This window comes from Neolamprologus multifasciatus, chromosome 7, assembly GCF_963576455.1.
Source record: "Neolamprologus multifasciatus chromosome 7, fNeoMul1.2, whole genome shotgun sequence".
NCBI classification, from domain to species: Eukaryota; Metazoa; Chordata; class Actinopteri; order Cichliformes; family Cichlidae; genus Neolamprologus; species Neolamprologus multifasciatus.
Window position 1 is genome coordinate 55,059,065 of NC_140445.1, and position 22,552 is coordinate 55,081,616.

Sequence of the window (22,552 nt, forward strand, 5' to 3'; positions counted from 1 at the left end):
AGTATCATGACAAGGTGGGAGTGATAAGGACTGCAGTGGTAAATCCTCTCCCTAGGGCTCAACTGATAAACCTTTACTTTGACCATTGTGCCGTATTGATTCCAGCTCTATCCCCCCAGGTGGTTCTGATAAACGCAGTGCGGGATGTGGCCAAGGCTCTGGCCGAACTCATTGGTGCCACCAAATGTGCTGCAGGCAAACCAGCTGACGACCCCTCCATGTATCAGCTGAAGAGTGCTGCCAAGGTGAGGAAATAAACCACTCAAACTGTCATATCTGTTTAGCTGTGCAGTGATTTTTTTTTTCTTTCTTTTTTTTTTTTTTTTTGTGGCGCGTATCTTTAATTTATTGTTCAGCTGAGTCTCGCTCACAGAGAGGCTGCTCCATGTAGATATGTATTTATAAATTTTCTCCTTGCATTGTTGCTCTAGTTTGATATATGTGGTTGCAATGCAGCGTGAAGCTGTTTTTTGCAAGGAGGATATGACAGCTGTTATCGGGATGTGTAAGATTTGTCGTATCTGTGGGACTTGAGCCATCACTTTCTATGCAGGAGAGAGAGGGAGGGGACTGTGTGCTTTACTGAAAACTATAACAAGATGTTCTGCATTGTCGCTGCTGGAACTACAGTAATGCAGGGTTTTTGTACCGGCTTTAATATCAGTGGAAGGAAGACACAGGCACAATGTAGAAGATTCACAGTGTCATAAAATTTAAAAATACAGTGAAGATGGTGGTGCACATCTAATGTGGTGTGCATATTGCAAAAGGGATCAAAAATAAATTATATTAATACAGCTGATAGATGGCTTTTCTATGTATGAAGAGAATACAAATACAGATAAAATCAGTAATCAACACTAATCAGTTGAATCAGTTAGCTGAGGTTTTGTTGGTCTAATTTATAATTTATGCATCCCCTATTACTGTTTCTTTTAAGGGTATTAAATATCTAATACACCCGACAGGCATCCAGCAACAGATGGAACAGGTGAATTTTTTTAAATATTTGGTCTGGAAACAATGGTTTAGAACAGGGGTAGGCAACTCCAGGCCTCGAGTGCCGGTGTCCTGGAGATTTTAGATGTGTCCATGATCCATCACAGCTGATTTAAAGGGCTAAATGACTACTCAGCATTTCTTGAAGTTCTCCAGAGGCCTGGTAATGAACTAATCATTTTATTCAGTTGTGTTAACCCAGGGTGCGATCTAAAACCTGCAGGACACCAGCACTCGAGGCCTGGAGTTGCCTACCCCTGGTTTAGAAAATAAACTTCTGGTCCAAATGGGGGTTGTTGTATAGCTTCCTGCTGGGTGTATCTAATAGAATGACAAGCTGCCCAGTCTAGAGATGGGTAAAGTATTTAAACCTGAGGTTTTTTTTTTTAAGTATTTCTCAAAAGTGGAAAGGAATTGACAAACCTCTCAGAATCCACTCATCATGTGCCACTGTCACCTTATCTTTATATATATATATGTTTTGCTTCTTTTGTTTTCTCTTTTTTTCTCAGCACACAGTGTTTACATCTCTACACCTATCTGTGAAGGTTAAAATGTTCTGACGCTTCATCCCTGGTAGTTGTAAGGGAACTGGTGTAAAAGTAAAATCTGCTAATTAATAAAATATTCTGACTTATCCACTGTGGTGACTCCTTGTAAATAAGGGAGAAGCTAGTACTAGACTTTCAGATAAGTCTAGACAGCAGGAAAAATATCTCCAAACCTCCTGTACCTGTAAATGTTGCTCATGTTTTCTCATATAAACTGAATTGGGGCCCACCCATGAACATCCTCATGTTGACAGATTGTTTCAGTTCATCCAACATATGGTGACCTCCAAATGGGACCCTTCCAAACCCCTGGTGACGTTTCTCAAATTCCCAAGCACATAATGTACACTTTGCTTGAATACAGCACAGACAGAGCAGAATGTGTCGCCATGAGTCAGTGAAATTTTAATCGCTTTTTTCCCCACACCTGTGACAGTAAATAAACTACATTACCAGTATTTAATAATCCTGTATTTTAATTTGAAATGCACCACTCTGTCTTTATCTCCATTAGATAAGCACCCTCAACACCATTTTCCCTGTATAAGAATCACTGAAGAGAAAAGCAATAATAATGTAATATGTTTTGCCATTGAGGAGAAAGAGCTCCACCTCCTGGTTTGTCTATAGGTCTCATCGTTGCGCTCCCTATTTGACAGGTCATGGTCACCAACGTGACGTCGCTCCTCAAAACAGTGAAGGCAGTAGAGGATGAAGCCACCCGTGGGACGAGGGCACTGGAAGCCGCCATTGAGTGCATCAAGCAGGAGCTGACGGTAAGCGCACCTGACAGGTCAAAGTCTTCTTTATGATTTATTTGGAGTCAAAATGTTGAGACCGTGCTTTTCTGGAAAAAAGATCTCAAAGAAGATATGTGTCTGTAATTCAGGGGAAAACAGAGAAGCTTTTTGTTCTGTGTTCTTTTGTTATGGCCAGTTCTTTTCCTCCTGATTCCTTCTTAACTCCTGCAGGTTTCCCACAGCACTTATCAGGGTCTGGGTAGCAGATGTGAGTGAGAAAAGAAGATTTTAAGACAGTTTTTTTTCCCTTGAATAAACTGCTAATTCTATCAGACGACCTTACATTCTAATTATTCTGGTTTCTATGTCAATATTTTCTGTCAATTTTAAGACTATAACTGCTCTACAATATTCACGTGCACTCGTATATTATCATATCTGAGCTCCATGGCTATATCAACCTGTGCTTGTGGCTCATCATCGTGTCAGGTGTTCCAGTCCAAGGACGTCCCAGAAAAGTCCACTTCACCTGAGGAGTTCACCCGCATGACAAAGGGCATCACCATAGCAACAGCCAAGGCAGTGGCCGCAGGCAACTCTGCTCAGCAGGAGGATGTGATCGCCACTGCCAACCTGAGCCGCAAAGCCATCTCCGATATGCTGACTACCTGCAAGGTGCTAATCCACGCCGCTCGACCAAAGCAGACCTCACGCAGACAGCACCAGGCTGCCAGGGAGCATGTGAGCCCAGCCTGTGGAGAGCAGATATTACAGAGGCTAGTCTACTGTATGTCTGCTCCCACTGCTAATGACTCAGTCACTTTTCAAAGTCATGCAGCGAAGCATCACTCAGGACGTCCTTCAGCAAACAGCAGGGCGCTTGTAAAAAGACAAAAATAAAACCATGTACAAACATTGCAGGCTGTGGTTTTAAAAATCAAAGCACAACAGTGACTGAAGACTTGATTTTCTGGTAGCTTTGAATTTTATCTGTAATTGGAACTGTGTAATGTGCAAAATGCTCTCTCAATGTGCTCTCCCTGACCCCACGTAGCGCATTTGCACTCGTGTTAAATGTTACCTTTCCTATGGGAACAATTTCAGTGTCCTATCCTAAATCTCCTGTTCTCCTGTATTGTTTTCTTACCCTTACAGCAAGCAGCATATCACCCTGAAGTCAGTGAGGAACTGAGGAGTAAAGCCCTGCAATATGGCTCTGAGTGCACCACCGGATACATCAACCTTCTGGAGCAAGTCTTGCAGGTTGGAAAGAAGTAGTCTCATAAATAAAGGATACAAGTGATTTTGTGTGCATCTCCTGGCCTCTTGCACTCACCCTGCACTGATAAAAAAAAGTCTCAGACTTCCTCATAGGATAAAACGTAAAAATTGTGTTAGGCCGCTATGCAAGCCTTTAGAAAATCTGATTTTGTTTTTTGTTTATTTTTTCTGTTGTTGAATATATTTGCATAGAAATTAGCAACTCATTCTGGTGAAATTGCTTTGTTGCAAAAATTACTGCATGAAGACTGCGTGAAGACAAGTGTGTCCATGTGAGACAAATTGCCAGTTAATGCATTAAGTATCATAATTACGGATCTCGTTTGCATAATTAATGGGCACATCATACCGAGTCTGGCAAGACATCAGGCACATGAAGGACTTTAAAATCCACAACATATAACTTAATTACAGAAATAGTTGCTCAAGTAACAAAAACGGATCCTCAACTTTTACATTCTGCAACATAGGTTAGTGTCTTTCAGCAAGTTAATTATAAATTATACTCAGAATTCTTAACATGTAATCAAGAAAGGTTAAAAATGAACAGATTCGTTTTGTAAAGAATTATCTCTGACTAATCTTTTACCTTGTGTTTACCTTTGCTTCTTGTGTGTGTGTGTGTGTGTGTGTGTGTGTGTGTGTGTGTGTGTGTGTGCCTTCGCACATGTTTGGCTCTTGTGTTTTCAGGTGCTGCAGAAGCCCACACCAGAGCAGAAGCAGCAGCTGGCTGTGCACTCGAAGCATGTGGCAGCGTGTGCGACGGAGCTCGTCCAGATCGCCGAGGCCATGAAAGGTGAGTCCAGACGCACAGCTGATGACACACACGCTCTCACAGAACACACAAAAAAGAATAGCTTGATAGTCTTTACTTACGAGTGACCCCATCCTGACTGATGTCAGGATTTTATGGATGCACATAAAAGTTGTGCATGCTTAACTTTTCAAGTGTTTCTCTAAACAGTATTTTTGAAAAGGACACATTCATTTTATGAAGGTATGGGTGATAACCATAAAGTTTTGACTGAACGCTTTTGTTTTATAAATGACTGTAGGTACACTTGATGTAAAACCCTAAAGAGAAAACTGGATAATACATTTTTAAAGGAGGGGAATTTCCCCTAGGAGCCAACTCAATCAGATAAAATGTAAAAAAAAAAAAACATGACAGGATTGTGGAGATGGCAGAGATTAGTCAAAGGAGCCCTAATCCTCTTGTGCGTGAATATCATGGTGCTAGTCAAGCTCCCAAACCTGTGTGTGTGTGTGTGTGTGTGTGTGTGTGCACACCCTGATAAAGATGGGTCACGAGAATCACTTTAGAATATTGAAATCACACCAAAGAGTGATTACCGTGCTGTCTTTCAAATTAAGCTCTGTAGGATGGTTATGACACAAACATATTAGAGTGTTTTTTTTCTCTAGATGTTGCAATGCTCCATCTGACAGGAGTAATAGATTGTGTTTGGATGAGAATTAGATTTCAGCGTACTGCCTGAGACACAGCGGGGCTATCCACTTCACCTCTCTAATGTCCCATGTGTTCTCTCCCTCTCTCCTCCCTGCTCTTTCCTTGCTGCCTCAGACGGAGGTAAGTGGGATACGGTCTGTTTTGTTCCTCCAGATCACCTTTCATGCAGTCAGAAGGGGGTAGAGAGTAGATGGTTTCGGGGTAGGGTGGGGGTGCAGAACAGATTTCCCCAGAGCTCGAGATAATCTATGAAAACATCGTTCCATCTGCTTTACCAAGCTGTTCAAAAATGGCTACATTTTATGGGCACTTAAAAACGTACAAAAAAACAACGATCCATCAAGTGTGCATTTCGTCTAATTTTAGCCATCTTAATCAATTTTCAGACATTACTGTCATACTGCAAACAGTTTGTGGGAATGTATAGAAAGCTCAGATTTAAGACATACAAGGCATCCTGCGTGTGAATAGGAACATTTGTTTGAAGCAAAGCAGGGCTATTTCTTACATAAAATTATACCATCACTTTTTTCTTGTACTTGTCTGTTCAAAAACTATTGCGATAATCACTGTTTGGCTACGTTTTGATCTCTTCCAGGATCAGAGTGCGTGGACCCTGAGGACCCCACCGTCATCGCTGAGACTGAGCTGCTCGGAGCAGCAGCATCCATTGAAGCTGCAGCCAAGAAACTAGAGCAGCTGAAACCCAGGGCCAAGCCCAAGGTAAAAGTGGCCCTCTCAACCTTTTCCACCCACGCAAACCCACGCACAGGTTTTTGCCATTAATCAGCAGGGAGACAACGTGGGGTGTAGGCAGGAAAAGGTGACACCGGCTTTGAAGTGGAGTCTTTCTTTTTTTCTTTTTCTTTCTATTAACCGAGCTGCAAACGTGGGATCATAAAAGGATAAAATTATTCTGTTACACACGCCGTGTTGACTCAGACAACTCGGTCCAGTGATCTAACTTGTACGACTTTCTTCAAAGGTAGTTTGAGACTTTATTTTGAGTTGCACTGCCAAGAGACGCAATTACACAGCTGGGTCTTGAAGCTTATTTTGGAAGGGAGTTCAAAAGTGCAATGAACTGTTGTGACCCTTTGTGAAAGAGAGGTTCTCTGCCTTATTGGACACATTTCCTTTTGTTTCTTTGCAGTGTTCATCATTTCTAAAAGAAACAGGGAGGTTTTCTCAGCCTGTTGTTCACCTTCCCCCACGCGCACATTGCGGTATTCCCTAAAAAAACAGAGCGACTTTAGCCCTTAACAAGCAGATAACTGTGCTTTTGTGAAGTCGAATTACTCGCGTTTTGTATGCAATACAGGATTGTGGTTTGAGGTGTGCTCTGCATGATTGTGTCTGTCTCTGGAGACTGGATAGTTAGATCTATGTGGTCTTGCTTTTTGTGCCTCTAGTGCTTTTCCCCTTTTCTATCAGTTCAAACCTCTGTCTGTGTGTGATTTCAAAATCTCTATATTTATAATACATCAGCTTTTATGAAGACTCTATAATGCTCTGCTTTGTACTACAATTCCAGAGCTGCAGACTGCATTTATGATGACCTTTGTGTTTATGAAAGGGGATTAGTGGGTGAAAGGCGCTTCCTCTTTTTGATGTCAGTGTCTCCCTCTAGTGATCTAAGAGGAAGCTTTAGTATTTAAAAGGTCCTGAACTAATCTGTCCTTGTGAGCAATTTATTTTTATTTATATATATACATTTGTAACTGTGCTGTCCTGTCATTTGTTATCATGTAGCTTACAGGACAAAACTAAATCCCAGGTCTGAGATACAGATTTTATGGGGATGTGAAGCAAGATGGTGAACTGTACGAGCTATTTTTTTTTTTAATATCACAAAGCAGGCCTAATGTCTCTTAAAAAAAACACATGGGTTCAAACAGATGTTTAGGATATTTGTTTAAAACTGCTTGAATTCTTCCTCGTCTCCCCCCCCCCCCCCCTTCCTTTCTGCTCCTTCATCCCTCCCATCCAAAAGGAGGGAGGGCTCTCCTGCCCCCCAAGCATGCTTCCTTGCTCCCTACCCCTCAAGCCATTGTAGACCTGGAAGCCTTCTCTGCAGGGCTCTGTCTGATATGTTTGATATATTAGGTTGTTATTCAGTCCAACTATATATCAAACATATTCCTACAGTGTCCCGCCCTGTCTCCAGCCGCGTGTGCCTTATGTGTTTATGGAGGTCTGTGATCAACTGCATGCTGTTGACCGATGTTGCAGAGATGGCCATTTGTTGAATGTCCTTGAACTGATGCCTCTTGTTTACTTTGGTGCAATGACTGGATTTATTATATCACATATCTGCTGCCACTTTGTGTAACGCAAAAGCTTAAGCAGTACTGCTTATGTTCCATTATCAGGACAAAGATGCAATTGAGGACAACGTGTTGTTTTTTCTTTAATTTTGAAGGTTTTAGAAAGCTGTGTGGGACATTAGTCTAAAAAGTAGTACGAGGCAGAGTGTTTAGTTTGGATATACTGTATTTTTAAGGCATTCTAATGTATTTATAAAGCTTTTTAACACTCTTGAATGTAAGGTTCTAAAATCATTTGTGGGCATAATTATTCCAAGTTGGCACAGTATTATGAGATTCTTGGTGCTGGGTTACACAACACATTAAGTTTAGTCATCTATAAAGATGTGTATAGAGAACAGATTAAAATTTTGAAAAATGAAGCAGTTTCTCACAAACTTGTGCTTTACCATGGCTTTGAGCTTTAAAGTATCAGCACTGAGGTTATAGCACCATTCATCTAATAACACAAAGGATTTATGAGCAGTATTTGCCAGAATATAAGTAAATTGTAATAAAAGAAAACACCACAATTATCAAAGCTTTGGCAGTCTCCGTATACGGGTGTGAATGCGCAAGAGTGTGAAGCAGGTTTTGATTGGACGGACTGTGGAGGATCCGAGCTTGGCCAAGACACGTTGTAAAAATAAAAGCTGAAATTGTTTTTAAATTAGGATTGTACTCTGTATTTTAATTAGTCCTCTAAATGCATATGAGTGACTTGGTCCCCCACCCATAGATGTGTCTCCCAGGAGTGTAGATGCAAAGGTGATGATGTCTTTAACTAATTAAATTCACTTTAAATGTAAGTTATGTGGTTTACCTTCCAGCAGGCAGATGAGACGCTGGATTTTGAGGAGCAGATCTTAGAAGCAGCAAAGTCCATTGCTGCAGCAACTAGCGCTCTTGTTAAATCTGCATCTGCAGCTCAGAGAGAACTGGTGGCACAGGGCAAGGTCAGTCTACACAATCTGCAAACCTTAGGCACTTGTAAAGTACTCTGTAGTAACACAGTGCAACATCTGAATTTCTCCCCCAAACTCTTCCTCAGGTGGGATCCAATCAAGCCAATGCAGTCGACGATGGCCAGTGGTCACAGGGTCTCATATCAGCTGTAAGTCGCTGTGAATTATTCTAAAACCTTCCTTCTATAACACCAAATGAGGCGTTAAATAAAGCCAACTTGTTACATGCATATTTCTTCAATGCTGCAGGCACGTATGGTAGCAGCAGCCACCAGTAATCTGTGTGAGGCAGCTAATGCTTCAGTGCAGGGCCACGCCAGTGAGGAGAAGCTCATCTCTTCAGCCAAGCAGGTTGCAGCCTCGACAGCTCAGCTGCTGGTGGCCTGCAAGGTGAAGGCAGACCAGGATTCAGAAGCCATGAGGAGACTACAGGTAGTACTGAAACACACTTTTTAATTCGTCCCTGTAAACGTTTATTGCGCGCGTACTAATTTTGGGGATGTCACTAAAAAGGTGGCTGGTAATGCTGTGAAGCGAGCATCGGACAATCTAGTCAAGGCGGCTCAGAAAGCAGCATTTGACAAGACGGAGGATGACAGCGTTGTGGTGAAGACCAAGTTTGTTGGAGGCATAGCTCAGGTAAGAATCCTGGAAAGAAAAAAATGTTTGAGGGCTAGAAGAGAAATCACTACTTCTCTGTGATGTGCCCTTTTCTTGCCAATATGCCAAAATGCCACAGTTGTTTTTCTGAAATCGCTGAGAGCTGCTGTAGGTGAGAAGCCCGTCAGTTTTGTTTCTCACTTGTTTACCAGGTTTGCAAGGCATCCACAGCTGAATATCTTTTGAAAGCCTTTAGTGTATTTCTCTTCCGGCAGAAACAAATAACAGTACTTTCTGTGGCCGTGACTGGTTTCCCATATTAGTGCTGCACCCCAGCTGGACTTCAGCCTGTCACCTGTCACTGCTGAGTACTGTATTCAAAAGACATCAAAAAGGTTTAAGTTCATCAGTTGTTGTTTTTTTTATTCTGGTTTGTTCACATTCGTACAGGGTGAACATCCAGTCCTCAAGGGCCAGTGTCCTGAAAAACATGTGTCCCTGCTGCAACACACCTGGATAAAATTAGTAGGTCATTGGCAAAGCTTTATAGAACTTGACTGCATGCTGAGGTGGCAATTCAGCCATTTGATTCATGTTACAGCAGCTCATGAATGAATTAACACGGTGCGACAAAAGTACTTTTACAAGTACATTTTTTCAGAAAGTACATTTATTTAAATGTACTTGAGTAATGTTAGAGGTTGCCATCTCACCATGCAGTCAGTTCTTGCTAATGGCCTACGGATTTTATTCAGGTGTGTTGCAGCAGGGACACATTTAAAAGTTTCAGGACACCGGCCCTCGAGTTCGACACCCCTGGTCTAAGTAGTTAACACGTTTTGATTCTTCACAAAAATGTCACTCGTATATTTTCAATTTAATGTATATATTTATAACGTAGTTACAGTCAGTTACCTATTTTATGGTTTGCTGAGGTTTTATTAGATGATGATCAGTGGCGAAGGGATATCCTTCTGGACGTGCGAGTGAGGGTCAATGCCGCATGGATGAAGCGGCGTCAAGTGATGGGTGTGCTATGCAACCGTCGAATGCCGTTGAACGCCGTCGAACGCTCAAGGCGAAGATTTACAAGACTGTAGTCCGCCCGGTTGCCCTGTATGGATCGGAGTGCTGGCCAGCCACCGCCAAGCACGAACAGGCCCTGCACACGATGGAAATGCGAATGCTCAGGTGGTGTCTAGGCCTCACGCGTTGGGACCAAGTCAAGAATGAAGACGTCAGAAAGCGGCTCGGCATTGCACCAATCACGGTGAAAATGCGCAAGGCGCGGCTACGGTGGTACGGACACGTATTACGCTCAGACGACAGCTCAGTGGCGAAAACGGCAATGAGGCTTGAACCCGGTGGCCAGCGACCCCGTGGCAGGCTGACGAAACGGTGGATGGATAGAATAAAGGAAGACATGAAGATCGTCAATGCCGCCCCAGAAGATGCCCTCAATCGTGCCAAATGGAGACGGATTTGCCGCAAAGCGGACCCTGCTATGCAGGACAAACGCTAGGAAGAAGATGAGGTTTTATTAGATATTTAAATCTGACAAACTCCATTATTAATGAAGCTGTCTGATAATTGAGTACAATCAGCTCAGTTTGCCATAAAATTTCTAGCAAAATATATTTCGTACTGTTTAAATTTATATTTCTATCTACATAATGAAAGTCTTGGTGTTCTGCCATGTTCTGTGCTCGGGACATGGCAGCAAGGGTTTATCATGTCAGCCTATCCACAGGCATAGTAGTGGTGAATCTTCTGTCAATTGTTCTCATTTTCCTCAGATCATTGCAGCTCAGGAGGAGATGCTGAGGAAGGAGCGAGAGCTGGAGGAAGCTCGGAAGAAGCTGGCTCAGATCAGACAGCAGCAGTACAAGTTCCTGCCCAGCGAACTGAGGGAGGACGAAGGCTGACGGACGCAGCGGATGGGGACGTGCGCTGCGCCGACGAGACCTTCTTGTCACGGGGAGATGCCAGTCAAGTATTGGCTGTTTCAACTCTCATAAAACCAAGGACAATATAGCACTTGAAGCAGGCCTGTTTGGTGATAAAACAAGTGCCTGTGCTCGGTGTATTTCTGTGTGTATGTGGCTGTGTGTGTGCGTGTATGTATTTGTCAGTGAATGGCATTGACATTCAGACTTTAATATGAAGAAAGCTGTTCCTATAAGCAAGTTGAGAAAGTTTAAGTCGTACGATAAACGTGTCATTAATTTGTGGGTGTTACTGCATCATGAGCATTACTGACTGTTACAATCATGAATCAAAGAAATCTTGTATAATCACTGAATGTTCTCAAAAGTGTTTGAGGTTTAAAACGAATAGAAAGGAACTGGTGATATCGATGTAACCGGCAAATTCAATCTAAGGGTCCACAGTTTGTATTCCAGGTATACAAAGCATTAATAGAAAGGCAGGAAGATTTCTCACGTCTCATTTCACCACTGGCTTGCATGCACCATAATGTCTAAACATATCAGCGAAGCTACTAACCAATAGAGTAGTATAGAGTGAAAAGGCACTTGTATTTTACTAAAAAAAAAATGTGAACATGGGGTTTGCTGTTAAACTAGCAAATCTTGAAAAGAGAAAAATCAATGATTATGATTAAACTATGTTGTTCTGCTTGATGCCAAACGATGAGGGTCTCTAAATGATAATATAACATGACCACTGGCCATCACTAGCTATAAAGATGTTTATTCTTGACCACTTTCTTATATAGGTATAATCTGTGGTATTCAGAGTATCTGGATGATATGTGACCAAATATGTCTTGCTGCTTGTACATTGTCATTTGATGTAACCCATCCCCCCCGCTCACAGTTCTTCCCACACACGCTTATGTAAGGAATACTTGTTTACATTTTTTGTCATGTTTGTTCTCGCTCGTCTTTGTGTTTTTAATTCCTTCTCCATTTACACTGGCCAGATTCTCTTTGGGTGTCGCCAGTGCTTTTATTCTACATACACGCAGTCACTGCCCCTGTCCTGTTAAAGTCATTTCACTTCAGATGGTCTGTCTATAGCAATACTTTACACTGAATATTTGAGAAAGATAATAAGAGTCTGCGCTGTTATTGTTTGGAAGGGTGTGCAATCATATTGAACTCTAGGCTCTTGAATGAAATGAGCACACACTGTGCTATAAAGTGGCTCATAACTTTATGCACTGAATTTAAAGCTCCCATTATACTGAATGGAGGACAGTTGCTTAACAAACTAGAAGGAAATGGCATCACACTCTGACAAAACTGATTTTCTTTTCCTTTATTAATATATAATGTATTTCAAATTTTCAGCATTCAGCTCCACCATCTGTCCGCGTCAGTGTCTGGTCTGCATTTTTATTTTTTATTTTTTGTACTAGTGCCTTACTTGAGTCTGCCCTACGAGCAGCTGAAAACCAGGCTGGGTGGGAGCCTGAGCCTTGTCCTCTCTGGATCAAAGCATTATGCCAGTCTATTCCCTATTGGGGTCTTAATTTAAAAAAAAAAAAACCTTTGCCATACAGTACAATGCCTTGGCTGGTGGCCTACCTGCTGACAGTGTTCTAATGCTGATATAAAAGGGCATCTGTCGATACATTAGGATTTAAAGACTAACGCTAGACTGCATTCAATGAGCATGTGGCAATTTGTGTATGAAGTTAAGAAATTGTTTAAATTCATTATGCCAAGTCCCTCTTAAATGTTTCATTGTCTAACCACTATAAGAATTAAGTTTCTATCAGTAAATGTACGAATTACCCTGAAATATATTGTCTGACCGATTTGTCAAAGTATTAATGGAAAATAGAAAAAGTTATTAGCTCTGTTTATGAATACGTGTTGTGCTTTCTTTAACAGAATCTGTTTGTTTTCTGATTTGATGCTGTATGTATGATATTTATCTGGTCACAAAAGTATTTTTTGTATTCACCACAAATAAAGCTTTCAGACAACCGGTAACATTAAAATGATTGTTGCTTTTTTTTTTTCATGTGAAATAGTGTCCCCTGCAGCTCTACTACTACTCTGACCCCAGATAAGGAGACCAAAGTCAGGCAAAAGTACGTCTACTCTTTAATATATCTATATACATATATATTAATTTTTGAAACCTCAAGATAAAAGATGTCCAGTCGAATAAATCATCCTGCATTCTTGCCAGAAGATGTCAGCATTTATCCTTCATAGCTGAATCAGGAGGTCAGAGGATGTTCAAGTGGAAGGACTGGCAAAGTTAGCCAGACCAAATATGGACATTGTGGATGCATTTTTTTTCTCCTTGCTTTACAGGCCAGACCTTGAAATATGCAACAATCCCCACTTAGATATTTTGGTCAATAATGAGAGTTCACAGTATTTTTATACTCTGGGTTACTGTTCCACAGCTACAGCCTTTATAAGCCTCATGTTTGAAGATTTAGTCAATCAGGAGAGTGAACTTGACCTTTTTTTTCTTCTCGGGTGATACATCGCTTATTTCGTACTAAAGCTGATCCTTCTGTGCTCGAAGAAAATGTGGGCATAGTGTGCAAAGTATGGTTAAAGGTGGCCAGCACAGCACACTGTCCTTCTAATGAACACCATATTTGGTAGTTTGAATGTTTTGGTCTCATGCAAGGCAAGGCCACAGTGAAGAGGGGAAACTGAAGCCATGTGTTTAAGAGCGAGTACCCATCTACTACTCACCCTCTCCCCTTCATCTCCATTCAGTGCCTGAGACCAAAAAGATTTTTGTTTTGTTTTGTTTGTTTTTTGGTGAACTTTGGAAAAACTCAGCAAATTTACGAGTTAATAGAGAAACCGTTCAATTCCTTCCTGCTATTGACCTGCACTTAATAATTTTGCCATGAGCTAAGCTGCATTTATTGCTTTCTTCTGCAAAACACAAAAAGGGGTATTTTAACGCACACCCTTTTACATTTTCAGTGTGTGGCTTTTCTTAAGCGCTCTGTCTTTATTAGTCACTTGGCACATCGCATATTAAACAAGTGGAGCGTAAAGGAAAGAAGATGCAAGATATGTTTAGCTTAATTAGAGGAAAGTGTTTAGAAAACAAAAATTAAAGGTTGAAGGAAACTTCAGAACCTGCTAATAGTTTTTGAGTATTTAAAAGCTTCATGACACACTTAGTAATCCCTTGCACCGACAGTGTAAATCTCCGGCATCCTGAATGTTCTAAACTTGCTGTGTTGGAAAGTTTGTTTTGCTGTGTCTTGTGCCATGCCTAATCCCTGCAGTCTGGCAGCCATTTAGTCTAGGCTTTGTTCCACGCTCAAGTTCCTAAAAGTGAAGCCAGGCTAACACATAGTTGGGCCAAATGACACTTGATCACCTCTACACTTTAATCATTTCAGAGCTAATCTAAGGTCTGCTTAAGGCTGATACTGGTTTATATGTTTTCCAGTTTCAGTGGCAGGCATTTTAATGTAAGGTCAGAAGTAATGCAGGAATGGAATTAGGGCTTAACACTAATAAAAGCCTATGTGAGCTTGGGAGTTGTCACACTGGAAAGCTGTGTAGGCACTTTTTGATAATGCTCTGTCAAATTTTAGTTTTCCATGTCCTGGTTTGGATTTCAGGGATTTCTTTAATAGTGTAAACAGCGGTGAATGCTTTATATATTAAGAAAAACATTCATAAGTCTCGTGCTAAAAAAGCCTCTGTGTGAACTCACTGTATCATTATTATTATTTTGAATTCGGTTCAGGTAAGGCTAAACCAAAAGACTGAGAAAGTATAAAGGTCTGTGAATTCACAGAGAGTGAGACAGCCTTTGCCCTGAGCTATTTTTTCTTTTCACTTTTAGAGAACGTGATGAAAGAGGAAGAGAGGTTTGGAAAAAATGCACATCAGGAAAGGCTTTTGGGTTTTTGGGCTGGGCCTTTTTGTCCACAGCGTGCTACTGAGGTTTTTCTCTTTTATGTTGTTGCCTTTGTGCACAGACAACATTTTAACCTGACAGTGTCCTTCTTGGGTCTCTCTCTGAACAAGCAGCCTGTGAACAAAAAGTTATTGCTAGCTATAATCTCTGGGAATACAAGATGTTTTTCTTTCCAAGCGCACTCATTCTTCCACCTTTTTTACAGTAACATGTTTTTTTTATATATATAATCCTACTGAGACACATATTTCAGTGCAAAGAAGTCTAGAAGAAGGCCATAAAAATAGCTTATCAGTTCTCCAGCAGCCGTGTCAGGCTGAAAGTAATTTTCAAATTATTCAGGCTGATAAAACACTGGAAACCAGTATTGTTTATGGGTTGAATGGCTACTTGGCTTCAGTCCATTTTTTCCCAAAACTCTTACAAGGTCCAGACCCAAACAAGGTATGATAACATAAAAGACGAAGATATTTAACAAGCTGTTCCTTACAAAACTCTCCATGGAATTTGCTTTTCCTGTTATTTATATTATATCTTCACAATATTAGCATGGTTTTAATGTATTTTCCAAATCTGAAATTCAACCCTGCGTCTGGGGAAAGGCACTTTTACAGCCAAACAAAGTTTTCTTCAGCTAAAATGATAAACCACTTCATGTCTCACAGATACTGCCAAGAGCTTTGTGTAAATATGCTTGTACTGTCTTGGTAATCACATTGTCTAACAGTTATAGAAAAGAATACAGTGAGTAATTACATTATGGTTTTACCTAAATGAATGAGGTCATTGTTTCAGAGGATGCCTGCTGTTTAGGCATACTCACATACCACTGCTCTGAGAAGCAGAGCTCCCTAACATAAACCTGGGAGACAGCAGCTGATGGATCTTAAAGAGCATTTCACTCCACTCTGGAAAAACATGACTATTTTAGGTAATTAGCGGGGTTGTCCCAACATGTTGACTTCTCCACTTACAGTAACTAACAGTGTATAACCTTTCATTTAAAACTAAACAGAGTCAGTATAGATGATCTCTTTCATAACTTTGAGCTCGTTATTGTCTAATTGCTGTGATTTCACAAACTTAAAACACAGGTTAAAATAATAGTACAGGTATGTTCATACTTGGGCTACATAAAATAGAATACACCAATTTCCAAAAGATAAGAGCATAATGGGTGTATTTTTTAAAGGTAGGTAGGTTAGAAAACAGTCACACTCAGATTTTCAATCGGCCTGCTGAGTGACAAAATTCACTGTCTACCTCTCCCCTGACAGCACAGCAGCTCCTTCAGTCATCGCTTAAGGAAGGCACAGTATTTCTCAGTCAGCAAAGACAGGAGGGCTATATTGGGACTGAGCTGAGACTGAAAACTTGGGTGCTAAATTTGGAGAGCTTCACAAGTAACATCAGGAATATCTATTAAATGATATCCTCTGACTCCAAACACGTTCTTCCACAGTCAGGTTTTCCTCAGCGACTTACTTACACTTTGCTCGGTTTTGCTGAAAACGGTGTCGCGATAGAGAGCTGAGGAGCAGCCTGTCTCAGATGGTGCTGCCGGATGCATCTGATCTGCAGAGCCTCCTTGGATTTAAGCTGTCCAGAATGAAACGTAACACTCCGCCATCCAAATGCTTCTGTCTTAATAAGGAGACTTTGCTTAGCACTCGTCAGATGACAGGCCGCATTTCTGTGGAGGAGAAAAAAAAAAGAGTCATTGGCTCCTTTTCTTCACTCAATCCTGTGGCCTCCCCACCCTGTGTTAAAGCTGAATAAACACTCTCTGCTCAGCGAGGTTTTCTCAACGCTGACATCAAATTTCACACAATTTTGGTGTGAGAACCTACATTTAATGTGGCATTCTATTATTGACTTTTGTTTGCCAGCTTGCCTGCATACATATATATATCTATATCTATATAGATATAGATATATACAGAGAGAGATATAGATATAGATATGTATATCTATAGATATATAGATATAGACATAGGGGGCTTGGGGGCACCCCTGTTATGAACACAGAACATACATACATAATACATATGTACATATTACTCCAAAGTAATATGTACAATACTGTGCAAAAGTCTTGAGCCAAACCTCATGTCTTCATACTTTGTTCTCAATGAGCAACAAAAGTGGTTTCAAACAATAGTTCTCCAGGCAGGTATTCCAAAGTTTTCCTTTGGACACTGACTGCTTGTCCTTATTCTTATCCAATCATTGCAAAGGAGGCTTTTTGTTTTTTTGATTGATTTTTTTTTTTTTTTTTGGGGGGGGGGGGGGTTGTTTGTGTGTTTGTTTTTGCTACCCCACTTATCACTGACCTATCACTGATCTATTCAAGCACATAATATGCACCCAAGGGATGCATATTATGAACTCAAGGGATGAACCAATGTGTGTCTGCACAACTTTTAAATTGTATCTCCAGGTTCTTTGTTACTAGCAGCCTGTTATAAAGACGCAAGTGTTCTCATTTTCTTGGTCAAATCTACAGAAATACCAAACTCAGGAGAAAGGCACAATGGTGAACACAGAAAAGTAATGTCAGATTTTAATCCACCATACAATACCATCTGGAAAACATCTCATTAACAAAACATTAAGAAACAATTATAAATACACTGCCAGTGGAAAAGCAAACCATGGATAGAAACACACAGTGGAACACTATCAGTGGTAGATTGGCCTCCCCAGACCCCAAACCTCAACATTATTGCAGCAGCGTGGGGCCATTTCGACAGATGGCAGAACAAAAGGCAGCCAATATCCAAATAACATTTTTGAATGTCCTTCAAGTCGCCTGGAGAGCTACTCCTGAAGACTACTTAAAGAAATTACAGAAAAGCATAACTAAGAGAATCCTTGGTGTGCTGAATAAAGGTGGTGGTTAAACCAAATATTGACTTTAAATCTTGCCTTATATGCCTTATATATTGTCTTTCCATGTATGTTCATGCATGGAAAGACAACTGTTTCCAATTTTTCTGATTGAGACTTTTCGACAGTAACTTCTTTGATTCTGTGGGGTTTTGATGAAAACAGTTCTGAAGATGCACTTGAAGGAACAGTTGATAGCAAAGCCATTAAGAGCATATAAAGGACATGTGCTAATTGCACAAAGGTCAAGATGTGATTGATTAGGAAGCTAGGAATCATAAAGGAATAGCATTTAGATACCTCAGCTAACTTGACTCTATTCCCATAAATATAGTGGTTTAGGCCAGCTTCTTAAGCCAACACACTGGGAAGCCACAAGCGCTCACAAATGTGCACTCTCATTGCAATTTATCTGCTTCCCCCAGGCCTGGAAAAAGGAAAGGGTTGCTTTTGCTGCCTTCCAAAACCTGACTGGCTCACTAAAAGTAGTTTGTGCAGAAAAAAAAACATGCTTTAGATGAGGGCCCCCCACAAATATGCCAGTGATCCCACATCTGTCCATTGGCTTAATTCTGCCTTTTATGAAGTGAATTTCAGTGTAAATAAACCATTAGGTTTGCATACAAGCACGCATCAGTGCTCTGAGTACATTTTGCTGATAACATTTTCTGCATTTGTACTGAAGTACGATTTAATTCATCTAATTCACGAAGCAAGATTTTACATTCATGTCCTGGTGCTTTTATTTAATAAAGGGATCCTCCCACCACCAGTCTTTCCTGTTCTTTTGACGGGAGTGTCTTCAGGCAGCCTCAGCATAATGATCCTTTTATCATACTGTACATTGTTATCTCTGACATCCAAGGTCCCAGGGCAGGAACTAAGCAGACCACACCAAATGAGTGTCTATTTATTTTCATGTCTATCCGCTCAGCTGCTTTATGACCGACTTTGCACAACTGTTTTATCTAGATCCCTAGCTGTGTGGTGAGTCGTCGCTTTGCTGGGAAAACTGTCGTGGCATCTGATCAAACGTGGGGCCACAAGACAGGCTTTGGTATGAAAATGCAGGTGCTGCAGAGCTGTGGGTTCCTATGGCATTTCTCGCTGCGGAGAGGCCACTGTGACCCAGGCACAGTGAACACAGTGCGTGTGTTCAAACAGCCAGCCAGAACCACACTGGAATGTCTCATCACCAGAGGTTCTCACACACACTTCACATTATGGCCCTTTCATTTAGTCAGCTTGGAGTCTGGAACTCATACGAAAACATGATATGAACCATCGTCTCCTGTTTTGGATTTACAACATGCAAAGTCTTTTGCTTACTGACATGGCAGTCGTAAGTAAGGAAAATTACTCTGCCTCGAAAAGAATTCTCATAAGAGGATGCATTAAGAAAAGTTTGTATGAAGTGATTTAGATTACATCAAGCAAAACCACAGAAATACAACACAATCTCAGCATCCTCCTCCTCTGGCCATCCGTGCCAGAGAGCTCTGACAGGCAGGGAGAACAGTGGCTGAGCTAGAAGTGCATACCAAGACATTTTATAGCCCCAAGGAATGGAAAGAAATATCGAGTATGCTTTTGGACCTCACAAAAAGCCCCCGCAAGTTAGCCCTCTTATGTCTACCTCACTTACACCAGAGAGCCCATATATGGACACATATATGAAAGGTTTTTTCGTTCGTGCGCAAACACGGAAACTTCTAGCCCTGTGACACGAAGGGCAAAAGATTGAAGGCAAATATTTGAATAGAGCTGTCCTCGAGATATTTGGCAGCTGCGAACTCAGATGTACAATGCGACAATAATTGGGTGAGTACGTCAGCAAGCACAAAGCAATAGACGGGCATTTAAGTTAATGATAGAAAAAAAAACACAGGAAAGAGGTTTAGAAAGATGTTTTAACAGCTTTAAATCCACCAAGAGTAAATTTTTGGACTCCTTATCTGGAACCGGGAGATGTCGAAGCTGCCTGTAAACAACAGTTCACTGCACTTCCGGCTTGACTCGCCCTTCTGTGTACAAATAAACACAAAGGCCAAAAAATGTGATTTTGCTGGAGACATATTTGTAAAGCTGAATGTCTCACAAATCAGTGTTTTGTATTTTTTTCCTTTCACTATTCGTGCCTTGACATTTCTTGGCTTTTGAGAATTTGATTTTACACTAGGATTGTGGCATGGCATCCCACATAAGTGTGAAATGAATCGTGACAGTTCCCCACAGATGCCAACCCCACCCGCTTCTAGTCTAAGCTGACTGAGCAGCATCAGATATGGCTTACAGTCTTCCCTCTCTGTGTGTCCCCCCTCTAAGAGGGGAAGAACACAAACAAACTGTCTGGGAGGCGCCCTGCCGAGGCCACAAATATTCCTCCATTATGACTTCTACCCACATTTGTGTTTGCTCTACTGAACGTGTTAACTTTTGGAATTTTTCTCCATGGCTCAGCTTGTTTTTTCTCAATAACTTGTTGTGGCTTTCGTATTGTCACAGAGCTTTTCTGCACACTTGAAAAATGAGCTTTAAATCTCAGCTTTGACCGATTATGAATTTCAAAAATGCATTTAGAAATTCATTTCAGGACTCTCATAGACATATGTGTTTTTTATAAAACTGAAAGGTTTGTGTCTCATTCGTGGACTGTAAGAGGATTTTTTTTTCCCACAGCCTGTGGGATGACAGATCCTTTCTTTTAACAGCAGCTACTTGTGCTGTAGCAAAATCTTGGCACTGGAAGAAAGCTACCCATCTTCAGTGGAACACCTGCAGCTGAATTAGGTTGACCTTCATACCTAAGGAATTTGCCTTTGGCGAAAACTGTGAATTCTGATCAGCTCATACTGTACTCTCAGTGTTTGTCATTTAAACAATAGGTTTGCTGGGATTAAAACAGAAGGAACGTGTCGGTGTGATTTACACCCTTAATGACAGATTTATCACCACACAAAAAGGAGCGAATCAAAGTGTCACAGCCTCATTGCAACTATCCATCAAGTTAAATACTGTAGCTGTCTCTGTGCCATGGTTGGATGTCCACATGGTTAGATGTCCACCTGTGCTCAATAATAAACCAGTTCAAGTCTTACGACTACCAGTATATGTCAGTGGAACATTACTGTGGATAAACCCATCGTCAGTAGGGCATGGGCTGGGCTTGGGTTACATCTTAAGTTGCACCCTCCCAGAACCCCATCTCAGTTTTTGCTATGCTAAATGCCCCTGCATGGAGCTATCTAATCACGGGGGTACCATCCCAAAGGGCCAAGAAGTTTTCTATCTATATATATCTGGATGGTGTCTGCAGAAACCTTAAGATGGTATTTGACGAGGGGTCTGCAATCACTGTACTTCACTCAGCAGCCATGCACTCAACATGGAGGAGAACCACCCTTGAAACGTTCACTGCTGTGTATCGGTGCAATCAGTAATACCGTGCATCATTAGAAAATAATCACTCACAAGTTGGCTTGTGGTTTCAACGCATATGGCAAAACCTCAGGAAAGTTTTTAAGTGTTTTCCTGGAAGAACTTCCAGTCTTTGCATCCGATAACTTTTGTAAATGCACACAACACAATAAACAGAACAGAAGCAAATGGATCCTTTCTCTAATGTAGTAACATTTAAGCCACGACTAGACCCTAAATATCTCTCCCAAGTGTCCTCTTATGCAAACATGGGTTCAGGCACAGTGGCCAAGTAAAGCTCGGCTACTCCCAGAGCGTCAGCTGAGGAGAACCGGACATTCCACATACAGAGTGGTCTGTCATTGTAGGACTAACAGATTAACTATTACAGTGTTACAATATTATAAAGCAGCTCCAAATGGCTGCTTTGTGTCATTTAAATTCGGGGGGATCACAAACGGTCCGTAATTGAAAGACTTTCTTTCTACCAGCTTTTGACCTTTTTGCGTCTATATTTATGTGTTTAACACGCTCTAATTCGATTATGTATGGCATCCTTTTTTAAACCCTTATTTATAAACATGTGAGCTACAAAAGCTTTCACTGATTTGAATTTGAATATGACGATAGCCCCACCTGTCTCACTCAGCTGTCCCCTCCTGCAGACCAAATCGTGATACGGGGAGACAATCAGAATTCCAACATGACAGAGTATCCCAGACCTGTCCAGAAAATAGGCAACAGTTGTCTGATTGCAAGTCTGTGTTTTCAACCCACAGTAGGACGGAATTCTTCCTTGACTGTGTTCCCCTCAGTTGTTTCCACCTCTAAGGATAATTGTTAAGAATATTCACGGCCTTTAAATGAGTGTTTACTATTTTCAACACAGTAAATTCTTTACTGATGCGGCAAAGCTTTGTGGGAGAAGACTGCACAATAAGAGTGAAGTTATTTATAATGTTCCAACAAGTAAGTCCCAAAAAAGCATTTATCTTTAAATCCCAGCTTCAATGCTGCATATTGTAGGACGTAGGCTTAGACTAGGTTGGCAGCTTTAATGGGCTTCGGAGACCGAGTTTTTTCTTTTCTTTCAAAGAGCTCAAAATTACATGTCTAGATCTTTTCTTTTTCTTTTCTTTTTTCATTCTGCAGCCTTGAAAAAAAAAAAACACTTTTTCCATGTGGTGGCTTTCTTAAATGCCTTAAGCCTCAAATACTGAAAGAGTTTGTTATTGCCTTCTCATTTGTAAAAATGAAAGAAAACTTAAGTGTTACCTTCAGCTCGGCTCTTGTGTGAGAGTACCTTTAATTTTCCAGTGGAATGCAACTTGGAGCTCGGCAGGTTTTCACTAATATCTGGATTTCATTCAAAATAAACATATTAGGCCCTGGGGCATTCTTAATGTGCCAACGATTTACAGTAAAACATGATAAAAGGAGCTTATTTTCA

At 41.0% G+C, this 22,552-nt stretch overlaps 1 protein-coding gene across 3 annotated transcripts in view; it reads left to right on the top strand.

Annotated features, from left to right (window-relative positions):
• The window catches only part of tln2b (talin 2b), a 90,772-nt gene extending 77,889 nt beyond the window's left edge, over positions 1-12,883 (top strand). For 2 of the 3 annotated variants that reach the window (XM_085165949.1, XM_085165947.1), the window contains exons 47-57: positions 120-245; positions 2,210-2,326; positions 2,780-2,965; positions 3,446-3,553; positions 4,262-4,367; positions 5,641-5,765; positions 8,179-8,304; positions 8,400-8,462; positions 8,563-8,745; positions 8,827-8,952; positions 10,710-12,883. In XM_085165949.1, the coding sequence (XP_085022075.1) occupies positions 120-245; positions 2,210-2,326; positions 2,780-2,965; positions 3,446-3,553; positions 4,262-4,367; positions 5,641-5,765; positions 8,179-8,304; positions 8,400-8,462; positions 8,563-8,745; positions 8,827-8,952; positions 10,710-10,838 (1,395 nt within the window). In that variant the 3' untranslated portion in view covers positions 10,839-12,883. The remainder of the gene's footprint in view (positions 1-119; positions 246-2,209; positions 2,327-2,779; positions 2,966-3,445; positions 3,554-4,261; positions 4,368-5,640; positions 5,766-8,178; positions 8,305-8,399; positions 8,463-8,562; positions 8,746-8,826; positions 8,953-10,709) is intronic. The other variant, XM_085165948.1, reaches the window with a different exon arrangement.
• Positions 12,884-22,552: the final 9,669 nt, after the last annotated feature.